Source organism: Athene noctua, chromosome 3 (genome assembly GCF_965140245.1).
Source record: "Athene noctua chromosome 3, bAthNoc1.hap1.1, whole genome shotgun sequence".
Taxonomy (NCBI): Eukaryota; Metazoa; Chordata; class Aves; order Strigiformes; family Strigidae; genus Athene; species Athene noctua.
Genome location: NC_134039.1, coordinates 26,149,545 through 26,168,627, shown reverse-complemented (window position 1 = coordinate 26,168,627; position 19,083 = coordinate 26,149,545). Strand labels below are relative to the sequence as shown.

Sequence of the window (19,083 nt, the reverse complement as noted above, 5' to 3'; positions counted from 1 at the left end):
AGGAATCTGGTAATGCAAGTGGATAAAGAAGTAAGTCTACATTTCCTTATGATATGTAGCTCTGAGATACAATATATGGTTACTGGAAGAAAAGTATAATCCCATTAAATAGAATTTGTACAATTCTGTTAAAACTGTATTATTTACTGAAAGCAGCAATTCTCAAGTGGAGGGAGGGCTGTTATTCACTGGAGGGCTTCAGAGGCCAGTCATTAGCTGCTAACTCCTCTGCTTTCAGCTGCTCAAGGCTTTTTTTACATGACTGTTTCACAACTGCATCTGCTGTCACCGCTCTAAACTCAGTAAGGAACAGGACAAAATTGTTTCTGTAGTGAACCAAGAGGACACAACTACTTGTGGAAGGCTCTCTTGAATAAATTATGGTCTATAGAAAAGAAGAAAGATCTCTTGTGAAGAACAATAATGATTTCAGAAGTAGCTTTATATGACTGCAGTTGGTACAAGTTGATCAATTTTTGTGATCTCTACTTTCTGACTGAGATTAGTAACACTAGCATTTTCACTGTCCATGGAATTCAAGAAAAGAATACACAAAATAGTGTCTCAATTCCTTAGATAATCCCATTCTGGAAGATAAACAAAATCAGTACACTGGTGCAAAAAAATAAACCCAGCAACTTTACAAAAAGAATGCTACTTTTATTTTCAAATGCTGTAAAAAGCCTCATAAAAATTTTTATAATGCTTCCATGTAAGTTTCCCAATCACAACTAATGAAACAGTCTAGGAAAAATATAGCAGTTGCCATTTTGACTCCAAGAACGAGCAGCTGTAATATGTCAACATTAAAAGGACAAGGTACAGTATGTTACAATGCTTGCAATTGCTCATATTATTGAAAAAGTGAGAGCACTTCCTAAGCATTTGAGTATAACTGGGCTAAACTGCAGTACTCCCTACTTGCTGTTTGCAGAGGAGGAAAGTCACCTCTTTAGAAGGAGCCGACACAACACCCTTTATACTGCTTATACCTATTTAGTAGTGTGGAGAGCTTTCAGCAAGCCCCTTTGCACTTAGGTGAATTCACCCAACATCAGATGCTAAACGGCTCAGGTGTTTCTTAGTTGACCTATAAAAATAACACTTACATAACTCTCCAGCAAGGCAAATTTAACAGTGCAAATGCAGTATCAACAATATTTGATTTGTGAATGCTGGCAATTTTTTAAACTCCTTTTGCACATGAAACAACTTCTGCTGATGTCCTAAGGCCACTCACTCACTCTGACTGAAAATGGAAGAAAGTACAAAAGCTCAGCTGTGTTTCCTAATCCAAGCTTCCTCTCCAGTTTCTGAGTATTCAGATCCAGAATTTGGATTCAGGCTCACCACTTCCATCGATGCACTCAAGTTTTCCGTGCTGGAATAGGTTAACTTCCCAGCAAATCTCTGACAACGATTTGCATACACAATTCCATATTTTAACAGAAGTTAACAAACATACTTCTAGAAAATAAATTTTCACATGGTTCCAATCATCAAGCCATTTCAGGATCTTTGGTACTCCGAGAATAAGAAAAATAAATGGCACAGTGACAAACACTACCAAAGGAAAAAACACAACCATCCAAAGGAATAAGACTAACAAAACAAAACCTATGTTGCACTTCTGCTTTTTGAAACAGTCAGTGTAGATTAACCTTCTGTTCTCTTTAATCCATTAGTGTTACAGTTTCACCTTTAAAAAAAATTGTATCATCCTAAAAGCAGCAGTTAATATATTGTTTAAACTGACTTACTGATTAAAATAATGCTATGTTTAAAAAAAAAAAATCAACTACTGCAATACAGGAATTTATGCTAAATATGCTGGAGGCTGTTTCCCCATAGATATAACTCCTACGTGAGCACTGATATGATTAATGACCCAGTTTTAAATGAGTATTATCATTAGTGTTACAAATATAATGGTTGAGCTTTTTCCCGAGTTTGTAAACCAGTGTGTATGTACAGAGTTTTTTAATAGATAGCTTTAAATTGTGCATTTATCTCCCCACCCTCAAACCCCACAGGAAAAAAGTCACCAGAATTACTGATCATTTGTGGTTTCCATGACACTTATCTTGTCTTAGCAAGTTCAAGCAAAGACTTCTTTTTATGTTATGCAAATAGTGCTACTGTGGTCTTTTGCAGTGTGTTGTTTGCAGGAATTCCACTTCTAGTACACATAGTGCCCCATGAGTTAGATTGGAAATCAAAACTAATAAAAAGTCTTTTGAATAGCAGTGTCCTTTGAGGCCAAGTTTGCATCTGATAGTTTTTGCCTAAGCTCCTCTGTCTTCACAGAACAGATTGAAGGCTTTAGAAAAGGAATTTCCTTTCGTGAGAAGCCTCAAGCTGCTAGGGCACTGGCGGAATGAAATCTGAAAGTGTAAAGGTGGATTTAAGCAAGTTACTGGTTTTGGACAGTCTTTGGATGGATACAGGTAGAGCTTCACTACATTGACAAGGCTAAGAACACCACTGAAGAATCTGAGAGATCTTGCCCCAGTGGCAGTAAAGGGGTCTTAATTAGGGTAAGGTATAAGAAGAAAAACTTGGACATAAAGGAGCTGTTCCCATATAAGTCCAACATTTAGGCAAAAGTTTCTATTAGCCATGTTCTGATATAACATTATATAAATTGGATGGGTCCTGAGGTACTGGCTACTCCTCTTTGATGAGCTGAAGGTTAAAATTTTTGGTAGAAATGCAGTATAAATAGCAGATATTAGACTCTTGAAGGGAGACAAAACAGTGCAGGAAAGATATCACTGAAGCCCTTGAGGAACCTAGTAGCTGTTGGATCAGTAAGCCACTGATGCACATAAATCCTGCTGGTAAATGATCTTCTATGCAGCAGATGAATACCACAGTGTGTTTTTAAAGCATACAAATAATTCAGAACAGCTTATACCATGGTACATAACAGCAACAAATATTTCTGTAATAGCTTTATAAATAGCCATTTCCATTTTGCTGCAAAAGCCAGTATGCCAAAATAGACTGTGCTTCACTCCAGTGGGTGTTGCCAAGGTTTTAGAGTGCCTTTCACTTGCATTCAGAGGAGGAAGACAGCAACAGTGACTCTGCTCATTCAATTACTGGGGAATTGTTCACTGCTGTGTATCTCTTTTGTAACCAGAAAATTACACCAAAGACCTCTACTGTATGATGATAGATTCAAAATACTGCAGATAATATGCTAGTACAGGCAGAGATATAGATACATTTGCCAACAACCAGAAAACTGGAAACTGATCAAGGAGTGCAATTCAGTCCTGAACTGCTGCTGGGCTGAGAAGCAATACCATACCCTGCATATGGAAGGATTTCAGCTTCAATTTCCTCAACCTAGGAGAAGGAGAACCATGTCAGGTGTCAGTTTGTCACCATCCTGCAGACTGGGGAGAGCCTTTGGATGCTCTGCCCAATTCAGTCATGGTTATTTGTGGCTCCTAGAAACTCGGCTGCAGACTCAGCTGATCCTTTGTAATCCCATGGCCCATGTTAGATGGAGATACTAGAACATGGAGCCCACAGAAAAGTCTGAGTCTAGTTGGGCAATCCATTTCCTCTAGCTACAGGGTATTCTGGAAACAGAAGGCTAGAGCAGGATCCCTTCTGCCTGGAACTTCTTAGGGGACAAAAAAGAAAAAAGCAGCAATTTGATTACTTTTCTAGAATATGTTTTGCACAGACAGAAAAGGCAATTTCATTTATGAGTAGCAAAAAGATGAGCTGCTTTACAGCTGATATAGGAATGCAGTCCTGGACACTCTATCACCTCTTCAGAACTTGGCATCAGAAAGTTTCCTGTCCCTTAAAAATCTTTATTTTTTCTTACTCAGATACCTCTTTTCTTCTGAAGTTGCCAACAGGCATCATCATCTTAAACTCAATAACTATCATTTAAAGCAGAAATACCACTAACCAGGTCACAGGGACTGTCTCACCACCAGACACAGTGGAAAAAGGAAGAAAGAGAACAGATGATCAGCTGATAAAACCCTCCAGTGGCAAGAAGCGAGGGTAGGCAGGGTACAAAAGTAGGCCCACAGGACACTGCTATTTAAAACAATTCTGTGTTGCCACAATCATGAGGTATCTGCAGACCACAACTGAAACACCCTTGAGCAACTGCTCAGAGAATTTTGCAAATGCAGGCAATGGTTTCTTATACTGCACATCTATAACCCACCAGGTAAGCAGTATAACAACAACAACGCTGCATAAAATGGTATGCTTTACTCCTGGGTTGATTAGATGGTTTACAGTACAAAACCACAGTAAAGAGAGGTATAATTAACCATTATACACACATAGGCAGTGCAGTTAAAGGGATGTACATTCCTTTTATTCCAGTACCTTTGTATAATAAAGTTAACAAAAATATTCAAATATTAAAAGAAAAAGAAAAAGCCAGCTGGCACTGCCAACTAATTCCTGTAGTAGTCTTAGAAATCCTAATCCTGTAGAATTTCCTTGTGAAACTGATGCGCACCAGAGTCAATGTATTGATAACTAATGCCAAGCAGGTCTGGTGATGCAGCTACCTGAGGTTTGTATGATTTCTTTTGTATGTTTGTGTTTTGCTTCACAACTTCCCAGCTTTCATGTAGGAAGGGATTGAGCCACGCTGTGTGAGCCCTTCAAACCTCTTGTAGGTATAATTTAGGAAAACCCAGTCTTTGGATTTGTAGTCAGGTTCCGTTGTGTTCGGCACTAGAATTCAGAAACAAAAGTAAAACCAACTCGGTTAAAACCAGCACTGCTTCTGAGAGGATTTTTCACAGAGCACTGACATAAACAGCCCCAAACTCTTATCTCTCCAGTCAAAAGAAATTCCTTGAAGAAATCTTGTTTCTAATCAGGTCAGTTGCCTTTTGTCAATGGTCTGAGAAGATGTATAATTTCAGTATGTAACTCTGAAGTGGAAAACATTTTTTTCTGTTTGGGTTTTGAGGGGTGTTTTTTTAGTATGTCTACACACCATAACAGGCATACCTTGACAGGAACCTCTAACACACCCACAGGATATACAGTTATGCAAAACATAACATTTATTATGCTCCTTGCACAACACACACATGTATACATACCATTTTATCCTTAACACAAACAGAAAAAAAGATATATCCAGATTCTCCCAAGAGAACTACACATACCACGCACATATTACTCTCCTAGGACTTAATCCCAGTTTACAGCTTCTGTGAGGCTTGTACAGCCTCCTCCTATTTTATGAACAGCCCATATGGCTAGCATGCTGCCCATGGACATTCACTGTAGTGGGCTTCTATATTTAGCTATCTGGATACTGTTTTTAGAGTTCTATAACGATATTTTCAACTCAAGATACCAAACACACCAATATCAAAGTTTGCATTTAGGTATCTAGATGTACAGTAACATTTTCAGCAGGTCTGAAATACCAAAACCAATGTACTTTACATTATCCAAATATGGACCTACAGCTTGAGGCACTGAAGATTAATTGATTTGCATTAAAAGGACAAACTTCCTTGCCATTAAATAAAAGCAATTTCAGGAAAAAAAACCCGACCTGTTTTTTGATGATTATCATTGTTAGACACATCTACACTTATCTGTCATCAATTAATCATTATATATGTGCCTATCTTTAAGCCATTAATAATTAATTGAAACAGTGGGAGCTGAGAGAATTTGGCATGTCAGAGAGTCAAGCCTTTTATGTATAAAAACTTCCTACTACTTTCCAACAGAAGTTAACAATTAAAAAAACTTAAATGATTTCCAGAGCCAATCAGTTTCATAAATCACTATATTAATTATCTGTCTGAAAATTTTTGCCCACAAATATGTGAACATTTATGTTTGGCATGAAACTCAAAAGTCATTAAAGATCAAGAGCAAATCAGTACATAGTGTTTTACCAGAATTTGCTTAGACTATATGGTGGGAAACTGTACTGTTTTCTGTGCTCACTATATATGCCAACCATTTTTACTAATAGATTTAACATAAAATCTGTGGGCTTCTTTTTCTCCCTCCAACATTCTAAGGAAGTAGAAGCTATGAGAGATCACAGATTTACATTTATATTTGAAAGTAAGTTTCTAGATCAAGTCTGTATTACCTTAAGGTATCAGAAAAATGAATATAAACAACAGCAGCATCTGTGGAGTATTATGGTATGTAATAGATAGAAATTTGGAATGGCAGTCTCACCTGGCTGTAAAATATCAGATTCAGGAAATTCATCAAAGTTGGAAGTATCATCAATACTTTTGATTTCTATAGGGATTGCGGCTGGTCTTTCCCTGCAAATAGAAATAAATGCCAGAATAGTGAATACTAGGAAAAGATACATTAAATCCCAGTTTTGATTAACTTAGCTTTTTACAGTTACAACATCCTCTTAAAGCACAAAGGTTCCACTGAGTCTATCAGAGATGTATCTGACTCGTCTGTTTGCTGACATCATATAGGGAGATTTATTGTTTTCCTATTTAGCATTAGTATCTTCTTGGCAAACTTGGGGAAATCATAGTTTTCCCATTAACTGAAGCAACATTCCACACTTATCTGCCGTATAAATATCACTACGTTCTTGGCTGTCACCAAGAACCACTGTGGTTACCTTCATTTCAGAAACCTAGCCTACTCAACTGAACAGGATTTTACTTGTATTTGGAGCCATCACATGCATTGCTTTACAATTCCAGCACTCACCAGCCTGGACCTCATCCAAATACCTTTTGGCTGCAGCTTGTATTTCTGACACTTAGTTGCCAGTATCTCTCATCCAAAATCAGTTGGCTCTGACATGTTACTGCTTTATTAGCTCAACAATTAGGCAGCCCTTTAAGAAGTTTTAAGGTGGCTTTCAAAGTTGTCTAAGTGATCTGTCCCACAAAATCATTCAAAACTGGAACACAGCACTGTGGGAAAGTCATTAATTTATACCTGCAAACTTGTTACAGTTGTAATTATTACAATTACAGTTAAATCTGCTTCTAGGTGGAAATGGGAGACCATTTGGCCAGGTCATGAACAGGTATGTTACTAATATTGCTGCTTATTAATGTCTCCTACACAGAAAAGATAAGTTAAATGAAGCTTTCTGCACCAGAGGAAATGAGCTGGACAATCACACGCCCACAGTATGGATTTTCATGTAGAAAACTGCAGTATTACTGAAAGAGCAGACTACCTCAAACCCTAAAGGGAGCTGAACAGTAGCTATCATTTCAACTGAAAGTCTCTGTGGGGCCACCAAAGTCTGCTCTAAAGGTGTTACCACTTTGGGTAGATGCAGATATAGCTCAGCATCTGCAAGCACAAGCTCAGGCTGGAACTGGTACAGATACCTTAGCTAGGCCCTCTACCCAGGCTTGGCCCAGGGGAATGTGGCCACGGAGGCTGCAACTGTGAGGTGAGTCAGTGCCTCTGCCCAGTGCTCTGTAGACACATTGGTTCACTCAGGTGTAGTATCTGCAACTTGCAGTAAAGACATGCCCTGTGTTTTCCTTTTACCTGCTGCCTCTCCTCTTCATTCATCTATTTTCCCTGCATTTTTAGCATAAAGTTTGCTTTTCTTGTGCTGCTATTACAAAAAAGGTTTATTGTAGCAATAGCTGCAGAGCCCATTACTATTTGAAGAAAAGCTCTCTGCTGATATCAGAGCATACATGAGAAATAACAGAGCCACTCTACCACTATTTCGTTCCGTCCTGGCCACTCTGGGGCAATACAAGGCATCCCAAGACAGTTAAACTCTGATCAGATCTATGAATGCCAGCGAGGCCTGAAAACCTTTGCTGTCACTCACCTACTGCCAGTAGCTGCTTTTCGAAATAAAAGGTAGACTGAAAATAATTATCCTTGACATGACAGTACATGAAATTCTTGCTTCTGTGTCTTTTATTTTCTCTAGAAACCGTGTATATATATACCTGATATGTCCCCAGTCCACTCCTTCAAAAAACGGATGACTTTTTATTTCCTCTACTCCATTACTACCAATTCTATTTTCTGAGTCAATACAAAACCTGAAAAAGTCAAAAAGAAAATGTTACAATAAATGCAGACAGAAGCAACAGCAAATAAAACTGATGTGGTATCCTGTATCAGAAATCTGAGGAAGTTCTTTCAAATTGTTGCATCACTGGGTAATGTAAAAGCAGCATTGCATCTAGGAGAGAAGGGAAATAGCAGAAGTAGAATACTGTTAGAGTTCCAAAACAAAAGAGCTATGATGACAGCAACTTGCATGTTCTCTAAAATGTTGCAACAACATCTTCAATGTTTATGAAAAGTTGCTCAAGTTCCAGCCCTGTAAGATTAGTTTGGAATGGAGGCTTAAGTCCACACCACTGAAAACTCCTCTGCATGTTCTCAGCTATTTAAACATCCATGTTTCAAAGTCAAACTAACAGGAACAGATAAGCTTAGTGAAATAGGACTACTCTTTGATGTCACATTTTGGAACTACAGTGAGCCAGACACATTCAAAACATGCCATGTCACTATTCTCCCTGTCACCCCCTCTTCCCTCTCTCCTTAGAGGTCCAGGTACTAGTGGTACAAAGACCCAAGGCCTATTTTTAATATGGCCCAGCTGCATGTAGTGGTTTAAGCCCTGCCGGGACCAGAGACCACATTGCCGTTGCCCCTCCCCCACCCTCAGCCGGTCGGGCTGGCAGTGAGGCACAAACCCCGGGGTAAAATAAGAAGAAATTTAATACAACAGTGTAATAAGCAATCTGAACAACAACAGTAGCAATGATAGCAACAATAAACAGCAATAACAGTAAGCAAGACAAAAGATATACAGAGAAACACTGCAGTGGTTACAGAACAAGACTGCCGTGTGCTCCCCAACACCAAAGCCACCAAGGAAAAAGTTCCCAGGCTCCCGAGCCCGGACCTGACCTCAGCATGGTATGAATAACCCGGCTGGAGATCCCTTCCCCCTCTCTGTCTTAACCCTATCCCTGAACCAGGACACTGCATAATCTCAGCTCAGACTCAAAAAAAACGTGTCACTTTATAAGAGCAGCTGTGAGAAAGTCCATAGTCAAGTAAGAAGAAAAAGATGGAACTGGAGACAGAGATAGGATTGTTGAGATGGGACTGTTACCTGCTCAAGTAGGCAGGAGGAAAAACACCAACAAGGAGAAGTATAAAATCCTAAAGAAGAAAAATACAGAGGTGAAAGCTCTGACAGCAACTCAGTGACATCAGGGATTTTTTCCAGGGAGCAGCAGAGGCTGACCCTTCTCCTCTAGACCGATGCCTAGCTGTCTGGAAAAGACTCTGAAGCATCTCATCAAGGATATGGTGAACATACTAATGTTTAGCCTGAGAGTTCATTAAATCCTATCTATCTTTTGTATGTGTTAGCAAAGATATAACTGCTTTATATTTTTACACTCTCCTTGCAGTTTCTTTGAGGACAGCAAAAGGTGTCAACAGTGACACAAAGAGGGAGGTTTACAAGAACAGGAAAAAACGCCCATGTCAGACAAAAAACTTGGTATTGCCAAGTTGGAGTCACCTGATGACCTCCTGGAAATGGGGAGTACTTGGTAGCATGGGGATGCGGGCCTCCTGTTATTCTCAAAGTCAGTTGGCCTTTGTTACATGAAATTCTGTTTGCCTAGATGAGCAAAGCCTTCAGATGTTGGCTTAGTTATCCTGAACTCATCATCTCTCCACACAATCACATCACACAGATTTGCAAGGCAGTTTTCACATCAATACATTGCAACACAGAAAAGGTTACCTTCTTGCTAGTTACTGAAATTTTCAGCAGGTTAGTAATGTAGCATGTTAGGCTATAAAGTGTCTCCAATTATAGACTGTAGTAGTCTTTTACTTGTAGCTGAGTGTCACTTGGGAAAAAAAACCTGCTTGTATTTCTACTGCAGCCCAGCCAGCTGGTTGATGCCAAGTGCTAGAAATAGACCTCAAACCTTGTAACAACAGTTAGCCAGACCAGGTCTTAGGATCTGTCAGGCTTTGTCTGAACTTGAGCTTATTTTAGTTTGGTTTTATCTATATGCATAAAAATAAGGAAACTTTAGCTTTGTCTGCATCTTCCTTTGAAATACGCTAACTTGTCCAAGCTATAATGGACAAAGTATTCAAAGGCCAGGTGTTTGTTGCCTAACCTGCTGTTTTGACCTCATTTGAGTAAATCGTCAATAACTAAAGATGTTTTACCATAATTTTTAAAAACTAGTCACTGTATAAGTAAATTCACAAGCAAGACATGTTAATAAACTGCCTGAATTATCTATAAATGCCCCAAACACAGCCAAGACTGAGGAGGAAGACCTCTTCAGCAGCAACAGCAAAAAGCTCAGGATACTGACAACATCCAGGAGAGGTTAAGCAGAACACTAGAGAAATAGATACTGAAAACATAATAAACTTGTCATATACAAAATTATTAATGTGGATTAACAATAATTAAATAATTTGAAATGTTAGTATCACTGTAATCGGATTAAGAATAAATTTGTTGTATGCTACTGGAGCACTGCTTGGACTAATAATAAATTCTAGTCCTTGGCTCTGCCTATGAAGTATGTTCCCCTTTTTGACTGTATCAAAATTGTGTAAGTTTGTAATATTATCTTTGGGAGTTAAAAAAAAAAAAAAGCCAGAAACCACATCTCCCCTGAAACCTCCCAGCACAAAAGAGCATTTCTGCCTGACATTGACACCAAAAACCCTTGCAAAAACTTCAGTGCAAACAGAAGGGATTAAAAATGGTTATTTTGGAAAAAGTGAGTAAGTCCAAAACATCCAAAGATTTCTGTTCAATGCATTAAATGTTGGCAAGCCATTATTTTCTAGTTTACTCTGAAAAAAATTGTGTTAATCACTTTTTTTTTTCCCCACAGTCTGCTGCTTCTCCTGATACCATGGTACAAATCAAGATTGTTACAGCTTATTCCTTCATGTTAAACAAATGGCAAAGGCAAAAAGACTAAAAAAAAAAAAAAAAAAATCTGTCAAGGATGGTGACACAGAAGAAACCAACTTTCCCTCCAATGTGAAGCTTCCTTCATGCAGATTGGAAAGTTAACTTAATGGAAGATGACTATGTCTGGGCGAGTGACCAGAAGTGGGCTTTTGTTACTGACCTTAAAATTAAATCCTTTGCTTTCTCTGAAATGGGCACCTCTGGAGGAAATACCAATGTTTCTTTCCAGTTCATAACTTTCCTGTAAGTCTCTTGTGGCGTTTCTGAGCAGAAAGGTGGATACCCTGTATAAATAAATTGAAATATTAACAAGCTTTTCCCAGAAGAGCAAAGTGACCTGGGCCTCTGTTTTTAACACTACAGCTCCCAATCTAACAAGTAGTACTAGCCAGAAGTTTTCTATTTTGTAATGCAACATTAAAATTTACTTTGTAACTTCCAAGTAATGAGACTGAACTTCAAAAACATTTAATAGTGAACAAGTTAGTCATTGAAACAATTAACTGAGGCATCATCTCTTCCTGTCTGGGAAAGGTGGGAGGTCTTCAAAATTTTCTGGAAGCTGTATTTGGGGCTTACTTCAGGTAGAACCGAATGAAATTCTGGTACCTCCACTACGCAGGGAATCGGACTTGGTAAACTAATGGACCCTTGTTACCTTTGAACACTTTGAATGATTCTTAAGTTGGAGTCTTTAACATACCTATTAGCATTTCATACATAATCACTCCCAAAGACCACCAGTCACACAGCTTGTTGTACCCAGTCTGCATGAATACTTCTGGTGCAATATAGTCCGGCGTTCCAACAGTAGAATACGCCTGGAAAAAAAAAAAAATCTTTAAAAGATAAATACTGTGGTTTTACACTTTGCAAAACCTTTTTCTGGGAATTCACATATAGGATCTTGTTATTTGGATGGACAAGAACGCTTAATTTGAGAATTCACAGTATGTGAAGTCCCAAAAACATTACTCTTTTAGATGAGTAAGCACAGGGAACCCTGAAAATAAATGGAAATCATCCTCCTAAATGTGACAGTCATAGAATATTCCCACTGTCATATCAGAAGGTCATCTTCGCTAAAATTTCAGGTAGCCGCATTACTAAAATACCCAGTAAATTCTGTTGTAGTTTTGGGCATTTTTTTTTTCTTTTTTTTTTAAAAAGGAATAACCAGTGGTAGATTCCCATGTGTGACATTCATGATACACTAGCTGTTCCACATATTATCTTGTCTTTATTGCAAAATTGATTTGAGCTTTTACTGGACCCAGGCTCTATCCTTTTAACCTTTTAAATGTGCAGCCTAAATGATTCTGGCTAATTACTAAATCTTGAGCTATTTAGGAATTTCTCTTTACTGATGGAAAATTTTGCATGGGGCAGAGAGGGAAGAAAAAAAAAACAAAACCCAACAAAAAAACGACAAATCAGTTTTGCCCTTAACTAAATATACATTGCCAGCAGCTTTCATTTGTCTCACCAGAAACAAAATACTTCATTTTATTGAACAGAGCCAAGACATTTATTTTTGAACCAATGGAAAACCAAGAATATGACTCCTTTTCAAATAGTATTGATCCAAGTTATCAGTTTGGCATTTTATTCTCTGTTGGACTGTCATGATTCTTCTAGCTTCACCACACAGTACAACCGTGTCAGTCTTTACTGACCTGAAAACGTAGTCTTTTCAGGGATCTAACTCCAAGCGTGAGTAAGAGTGTGAAATACAGCCCCTGTGAGGCAGCATGGTTGCAATGTAATCTCATTACGTCTCAAGAGGAAAGAAAAATCAACCCAAAAGCTTTTTGGGAATGCTGCATCATATCACTTTTTAAACAGTGTGCAAAATAAAAAGTTCCAAAACTTGAAAACTGAGGGTTTTGCAACTGCTTTTTTGGTGAAAAATCACAAGCTGGGCTAAAATTCTGAAATCCCATGGCTGACAGATGCTTTCCTTTGATATAGTTAATGCTAGAGCTCCCTTTATTACTTAACCACTCTTCATTATAAACCCAGGCTGCAGCACTCCAGTGCCAATACCCTCCACTGCCTTTCTGTCATAATGCTGTTCAGCAGAAGGACAAACAATTTTTCCCCACAACAATCTGAAAAAGAGCCATGCAGCTATGCATCTTCTTACAATACTGAACTTGAGGAATTAAACCCAGAAGTCACACAGTGTCAATACCAGGTCAGTCTAGAAGACAAACTCAAGATACAGCTTTGCTACTGAGGTTCTTTAGTCCAGGTGCTCAGAAGGGAAACAAGGGCATAGAGAAGAGCAAGGTCTTGCTAGTCACAGCTCTGAAAACAGACAAAGCAACCCTGACAAAGCTATTCCACAACTAGAATCACTACACCACCTTCCTGAGTTATTTGCAATTTTGGGAGCTTGTAAAGAGCGACATCTGTCATAGATGAGGGCCTTTGAGTTTTTAAAACCTAGTAGCATTAACGTCGAGGTTTTATTTAACATTTTCTGTAAATAGTTTAAAAGCAAAAAAAAAAATTACACATCATTTTATTAACTCACCAGTTGTCGCCTGTTCTTCTTCCATGTTTCTGCTTTTCTCTTTGAGTTCATATTCTGAAATGCTAATTTACAAAACAGTTATTAGATAATAAATGCATTTGAGAATTGTAAGACTGATAACATTCTGTTTATCAGAATAACTATTTTGTATCTTTAGAATGTCTAGAAACAAATACTTGATTATAACTAGAAATGGGAAAATGATAACAATTACTGTCCAATTTGCAGATGAAACACATGTAAGTAGGACACATGATCAGCAATTCTAATTTAGAACTTGCTTAAAGTTTTATGGACTGATCTGAGATCAGCAGCACTTACTGTTGCACCTGGCAACGTATATTCAGTTAAGGGCAATGGTTTTTTAAGCATGAAGAATTCAAGAACTACAGAGGAATTTTACATCTGTAGAATAAAACACTGATGTGGATGTGTCACCAAGTCATGTTGATGAACAATTTTACTCTTATGAAAAGCTTCATGAGACTTAAGTAAGTTGGCACATGAAACCCACGTCCTTCTGAAAGAGTGTTATTGTAACTTCACTAAAGCTGTTATGAAAATTAAAATACAGATACATCACACCATGTGTATTTGTATCTGTGTACAAGTGTGCAAAAATACATTAATACTGCAGAAATCATAATTTCTTTCCTGTGAAATGCTTCCATGTCCCAGGGAACAGGCATTTCCAGTTTTCCAATTAAATGCAATCAGCCTGATGAATCTTGCTTACCCCAGCAGAAATAAATTATGATGCAGCATAGCTGCAGCTCAAAACTAGTTAAACATTTAAAGTAGGACACGTTATACTTACAGAAGTCACTTGGTGGGTTGTGTGTAAGGTTCCTGTAGAACTCTGTTCTGTGAGCTTTCTTTAAACCTGTGCATAGCCCAAAATCAGATAGTTTTACATGACCCTAAAAAAAAAAAAACAACCAAAGAAGATGAAAACATAATTTAGAAAGGTAGTGCTTGAAAAAGAAGGTTTTAATAACTGCATGTGCCTTCTCAGGCCATGATGCACTTGCAGAGGCCAAGTAAGGAAATGATGCTTGAATCTTGGTGTACTGAGAGACTATGTTTTCTCTCAAACAGGTTACTGCCCCCTGGGAATGGTTACCTCTAAAATTCTGCAACAGCTGAAGGCAGCTAGTTTGCCTGGTTTTGTTTTGAACTGGATACCACTAAGACTGAGAAAATTCCTGTTGATTTTGGTAACCTGGCTTTATTCAGGTTTCCAGACATCAATGCTAGATAGTCTACAGACTTGTGTATAATGCTTACTGGGTCCACTTCTTGGCTCACTATAGTCAGTCTAATAGAGTGTTTCCACTGCTGAGCGGGTAATAAAACAAAATGTGGTAACTGTAGGAACTGAACTGGTTATTTAACACTGTCTGAATGTTTCATGCTTTCATTTGTCTTGAAGTAACTACGTGTATCAGTTTTTAATGTGTCCAAATACGAGCATTTGGACACCCTTAAGTGGGTCCCACTTAAAAGGCTTGCCTTGAAAGGGCTTTCCAACAACAAAGGGTGATTTTGCTTCAAGTATATTGGTGTTCTACAAGGAAAGGATAGTGACCATCTTCTGCCTTTATACTCCAGTATATAGTCATTGGTTGCGGCACTACTAGTTCCCACTGATTAGCACCACTATAAATGGCATTATCTGCAGACTGAAATGTTTAAAGCACAGGCAGTTTACAAGCACATTACATGCCTTGGCATCCAGCAGAAGGTTATCTGGTTTAATATCTCTGTGGATGAATCCTAGCTGGTGAATAGCATCTATGGCCAGCACAGTTTCAGAAATGTAAAACTGTGTCTCCTCTTCTGATAAAGTGTCTTTCTTCATTAGTAAGGTCATCATGTCACCTAATCAAAAGAGAAGAAAATACCACTTAGAACATTTTAATCATAAGATTAATTCTGCATGAAACCCCAGTAGGATACAAATTTAACCTTGTAACTGGCCTTTTAGCTACTAATTATAAAACTATTACTGCAAGGACCTACAAACCCAACATACTTTTCTAGTAAACTGGATGTAAAACTGTTGAAAATCCTAAATGGGAATTTTTAATTGGATAGCCCAGGAAAATATAGTGAATTTTAACACACAATACATGTATTGCACAAATAAACTGTTTGAACAAGAGCTTCTTTTTGTTTTTACTGTTAATAGCTTCAGCAGTAAAAAGCAGAACATTGGATTAGAATAATTATTTAATCCAAGTCTATTTTAACACCCTTTCATAATCTTCCTCCTTCTCCTAAAAATCAGGAATTGTTACATTACTGGGACTTCATTTAAAACAGTGCTAAAATTTTTATTATCACAGATTACACAGTATGCTTGTTTCTAACATTTTACAAAGCTGACAACAAAAGCTAAGGATGAAGTACTTTTATCACTTAACACCACAATATACAGCTTACCTCCAGGTAAGAACTCCATGATTAGGTAAAGATTTCTTTTATCCTGAAAGCTGTAAAACATTTTCACTACCCAGGCTCCATCTGCTTCAACCAAAATATCTCTTTCTGCTCGAATATGGGCCACCTAAAATTTTTTTTAAATTACTATTATTAAAGGACAATTTAAATATTTCAACAAGGAACACTATTATATTCCTAGTCCTACAATATATTTTCATGATCTTTAGCAAAGAAACTATTTTCTATGCTCTTTTCATACTCATATTTTTTATAATTTTTATTAGATCCTACAAAGTCCTCACAAAATACCCACCAGAAACCCACAGAAATCAACTCAATATTGAAAGTAACCATTTACACAACTTTGCAGAAGCAATCTCTAGAAACACAAAGCATAGCTTGTAAGCTGGTTTTGTTTGTTGGAAGAACTGACAAAGCTGGTGGAAAAATGCAATTCCCTTTTTTCACTATATCCTAAAATGAAATTGGAATATTCAAAAAATTAGAGCTGACCATCACAGAGCTTTATACAGTAGCATCCACACTGCAAGCTCAGACAAAAATTTAATATGTAACTCAAGATGCAAATACTGATGAAATTATTGGAAAAAGCCAGAGCTGGTCTTAAAGAATGCAAGAACAAAGAGGTAAAGTGTTCTATGAATTATGATTACTGTCAGAAGTTACCAGATTTCTCATGTACGAATACAAAGAAACAAAGATCTAATAGCTACTTCTATACAGATATGTCAGTTTAAATCTGGCAACATATGCCTGGGGAAACTACTCTAGCAAGAGTGAGTGTCTAAATTAACTGCTTCCTGCAAAACCCAATTCCTCCATCACTGTGAAGAGAGAAATGCCTGACTTACAGTGAACTACCGTCTAGTTCGCAAAACCCACATTGTACACAGAAACTGCTCCTATGGGCATACATGGCAAACCTTACTTGAACTGTACAGCAAGTGTCTTGGCCAAGTGGGAAAAGGGCTAGGATGAGTTTCAGCCCTTACAGATCGGCAGATAGCAATGCACTCAGTGGTCAGTATTAAAACAGTGTAAAAATGGTAAGTGTCTTGGGCTGTTTAAGCAGAGGGGAAAGGGAAGCGAAGCTAAGATGAAGCCATCTGGCCCAGAACTTATCACCACTGCTACTGATGTTCCCAAACTCACTTGGCCAGGACCAACATCTGACCTTGCTCAGTATATTCCAGTCCCATCTGAGGCTTTGAAAAATATATGGAGAGCTGCTACCCCATGAATTCACTGGTAACTAAGAATAATGGAGATTGGGGGAGGGGTGTGTGTTTACTAGAAGATACCCTCATCCTGAAGGCAAATGAAAGACATGCATGGAAAAATATTTCTTGACAGCGGTAAGATTTTCATTATTCATACGTCAAGAAGCAGCTTCTGGAGAGAAAGTATGTACCACTATTCCAGCTTTGAGGGCTATTTCCAATAAGCAGCAAACAGTCTTTTGCATGTCTTCACCAAATCTACTGGCCAGGAACATCTTAACATGTATGCATTCTTTTCACAGGGTTTCACAGAGCAATGGGTTCCCTCTCTGTAGGAGACACTCGAACTTTGATTTCTATCATTTCTCATTAGAAAATATTTCTTTCCACCTTCTACTCCTCAACATAGATATATTAAAACCTTGCTTAAAAAACAGCCATGGTATTGCCCAGTGCCATCAGGCTTGAATAACAATTTTAATTTTCTTGTATTTGTGTCCTGTGTTGCTTTCCATTGAACAAATCAGGCAATGAAAATTACAGCAGATAAACACTCTGCAGGGAAGATTACTATCCCAAACTAAATGGAGAATGTGAGATCAGCCTCCTTGCCACATAAGGTTATGAAATGGCAGCAGGGCTTTAACAAGAGGGCCACACACATCCTGGCTGCTGTGCAGAACATGCTGCTCCTCTGGTTCCCTATATTCAGGGAATGGGCTCGAGAAGACAAAAAGTCTGCACCAGGAAGAAAATTAAGTACAAGTACCACTGCAGGGAAATGTAATACAAATGATGGGTAAGGTTTGGGCTGGTAAGGAAAAGTCCTCTTATCTGCCCTTTTGCCTGAGACATCCACACTTGATTTCTCTTGCTTTGTGGTGCTAAAGTACTTGCTGTGTCCTACCAGGAATTTGGAGTGAAGTGTTAACTAAAGTAAAAGCAAAATCCAACCCAAACTAACAAGACCCAAATAAAAAGCAAAATAAAGCCAAATAACAGTGTAACATGTTAGTATCTAACCAGCAAAAGAAAACATTAAATACTCTCAGTTTTTACTTTGGCACAGTATTACTTTTCAAGAGCATTTTTCTTGAATGCAGTTTTACAGATTAAGTACTATAAAGGTCTGCAGTGATAAAGAAAGGGAAAAAGAAAAATAAACATCTTTGTCACTATGGCAAATTTGTTGTAAAGGAAACATTTTTAAAAATGCTGTTACAGGACCTTATTTGCTAAGTTCTACTTATTCTTTTGTGGTAACAACTTATTCTAATGTGGTAACAACTCCATAGATGTTTTGGACTACTATAAAGCCCCATTATTGAGGCTTTTGAAGTGGAAAATATAACCAAATAGTATCTGCCACAAAGAGTTTTGGCAATTTTCTAGACAACGTAAGCTTGAAATCCAGGAGATTTATACAACACAAACCTGCTCTTTCTCCAGCATATCTGCTTTTCTTAGTATCTTCATTGCGTAAATATGACCCGTGTCCTTCTTCTGAACAAGGCGTACCTATAATGAGAAATATAACCAGTCTTCTCCATCTCAGAAATTAGATCCCAGCGTGGAGTCTACTGGAAGGCCCAAAAAAATACTGGAAGGCATGGAAAAGTTCTTTTGTTAAACATTTGAAAACACATGATAAAATGTACACGTATAACACTAGTGGTGAAGAGATAATCTGAAGTACTTATTGTTTTAGGAAAAGTCAGCAGGCACAGTAAATTCCAAGTAGCTGTGAAATTGTGTGTGCTAAAATTCAGGAACAGATACAACTGTGATGTGACATCGGGCAGAGAAGATATTTACAGAGAGGAGCTGTGCAACTGCAAATCCATCATTTCAGGGGGCCATGTGAGCAACATCAGTTT

General features: G+C 37.9%; 1 protein-coding gene across 5 annotated transcripts in view; it reads right to left on the bottom strand.

Annotated features, from left to right (window-relative positions):
- Positions 1 to 590: 590 nt before the first annotated feature.
- The window catches only part of STK38L (serine/threonine kinase 38 like), a 59,206-nt gene continuing 40,713 nt past the window's right edge, over positions 591 to 19,083 (bottom strand). For all 5 annotated transcript variants that reach the window (XM_074902371.1, XM_074902370.1, XM_074902373.1 and 2 more), the window contains 10 exons: positions 18,641 to 18,724; positions 15,966 to 16,089; positions 15,247 to 15,401; positions 14,338 to 14,440; positions 13,521 to 13,582; positions 11,685 to 11,802; positions 11,142 to 11,265; positions 7,941 to 8,036; positions 6,214 to 6,305; positions 591 to 4,725 (listed from right to left, as the gene is read on the bottom strand). In XM_074902371.1, the coding sequence (XP_074758472.1) occupies positions 4,598 to 4,725; positions 6,214 to 6,305; positions 7,941 to 8,036; positions 11,142 to 11,265; positions 11,685 to 11,802; positions 13,521 to 13,582; positions 14,338 to 14,440; positions 15,247 to 15,401; positions 15,966 to 16,089; positions 18,641 to 18,724 (1,086 nt within the window). In that variant the 3' untranslated portion in view covers positions 591 to 4,597. The remainder of the gene's footprint in view (positions 4,726 to 6,213; positions 6,306 to 7,940; positions 8,037 to 11,141; positions 11,266 to 11,684; positions 11,803 to 13,520; positions 13,583 to 14,337; positions 14,441 to 15,246; positions 15,402 to 15,965; positions 16,090 to 18,640; positions 18,725 to 19,083) is intronic.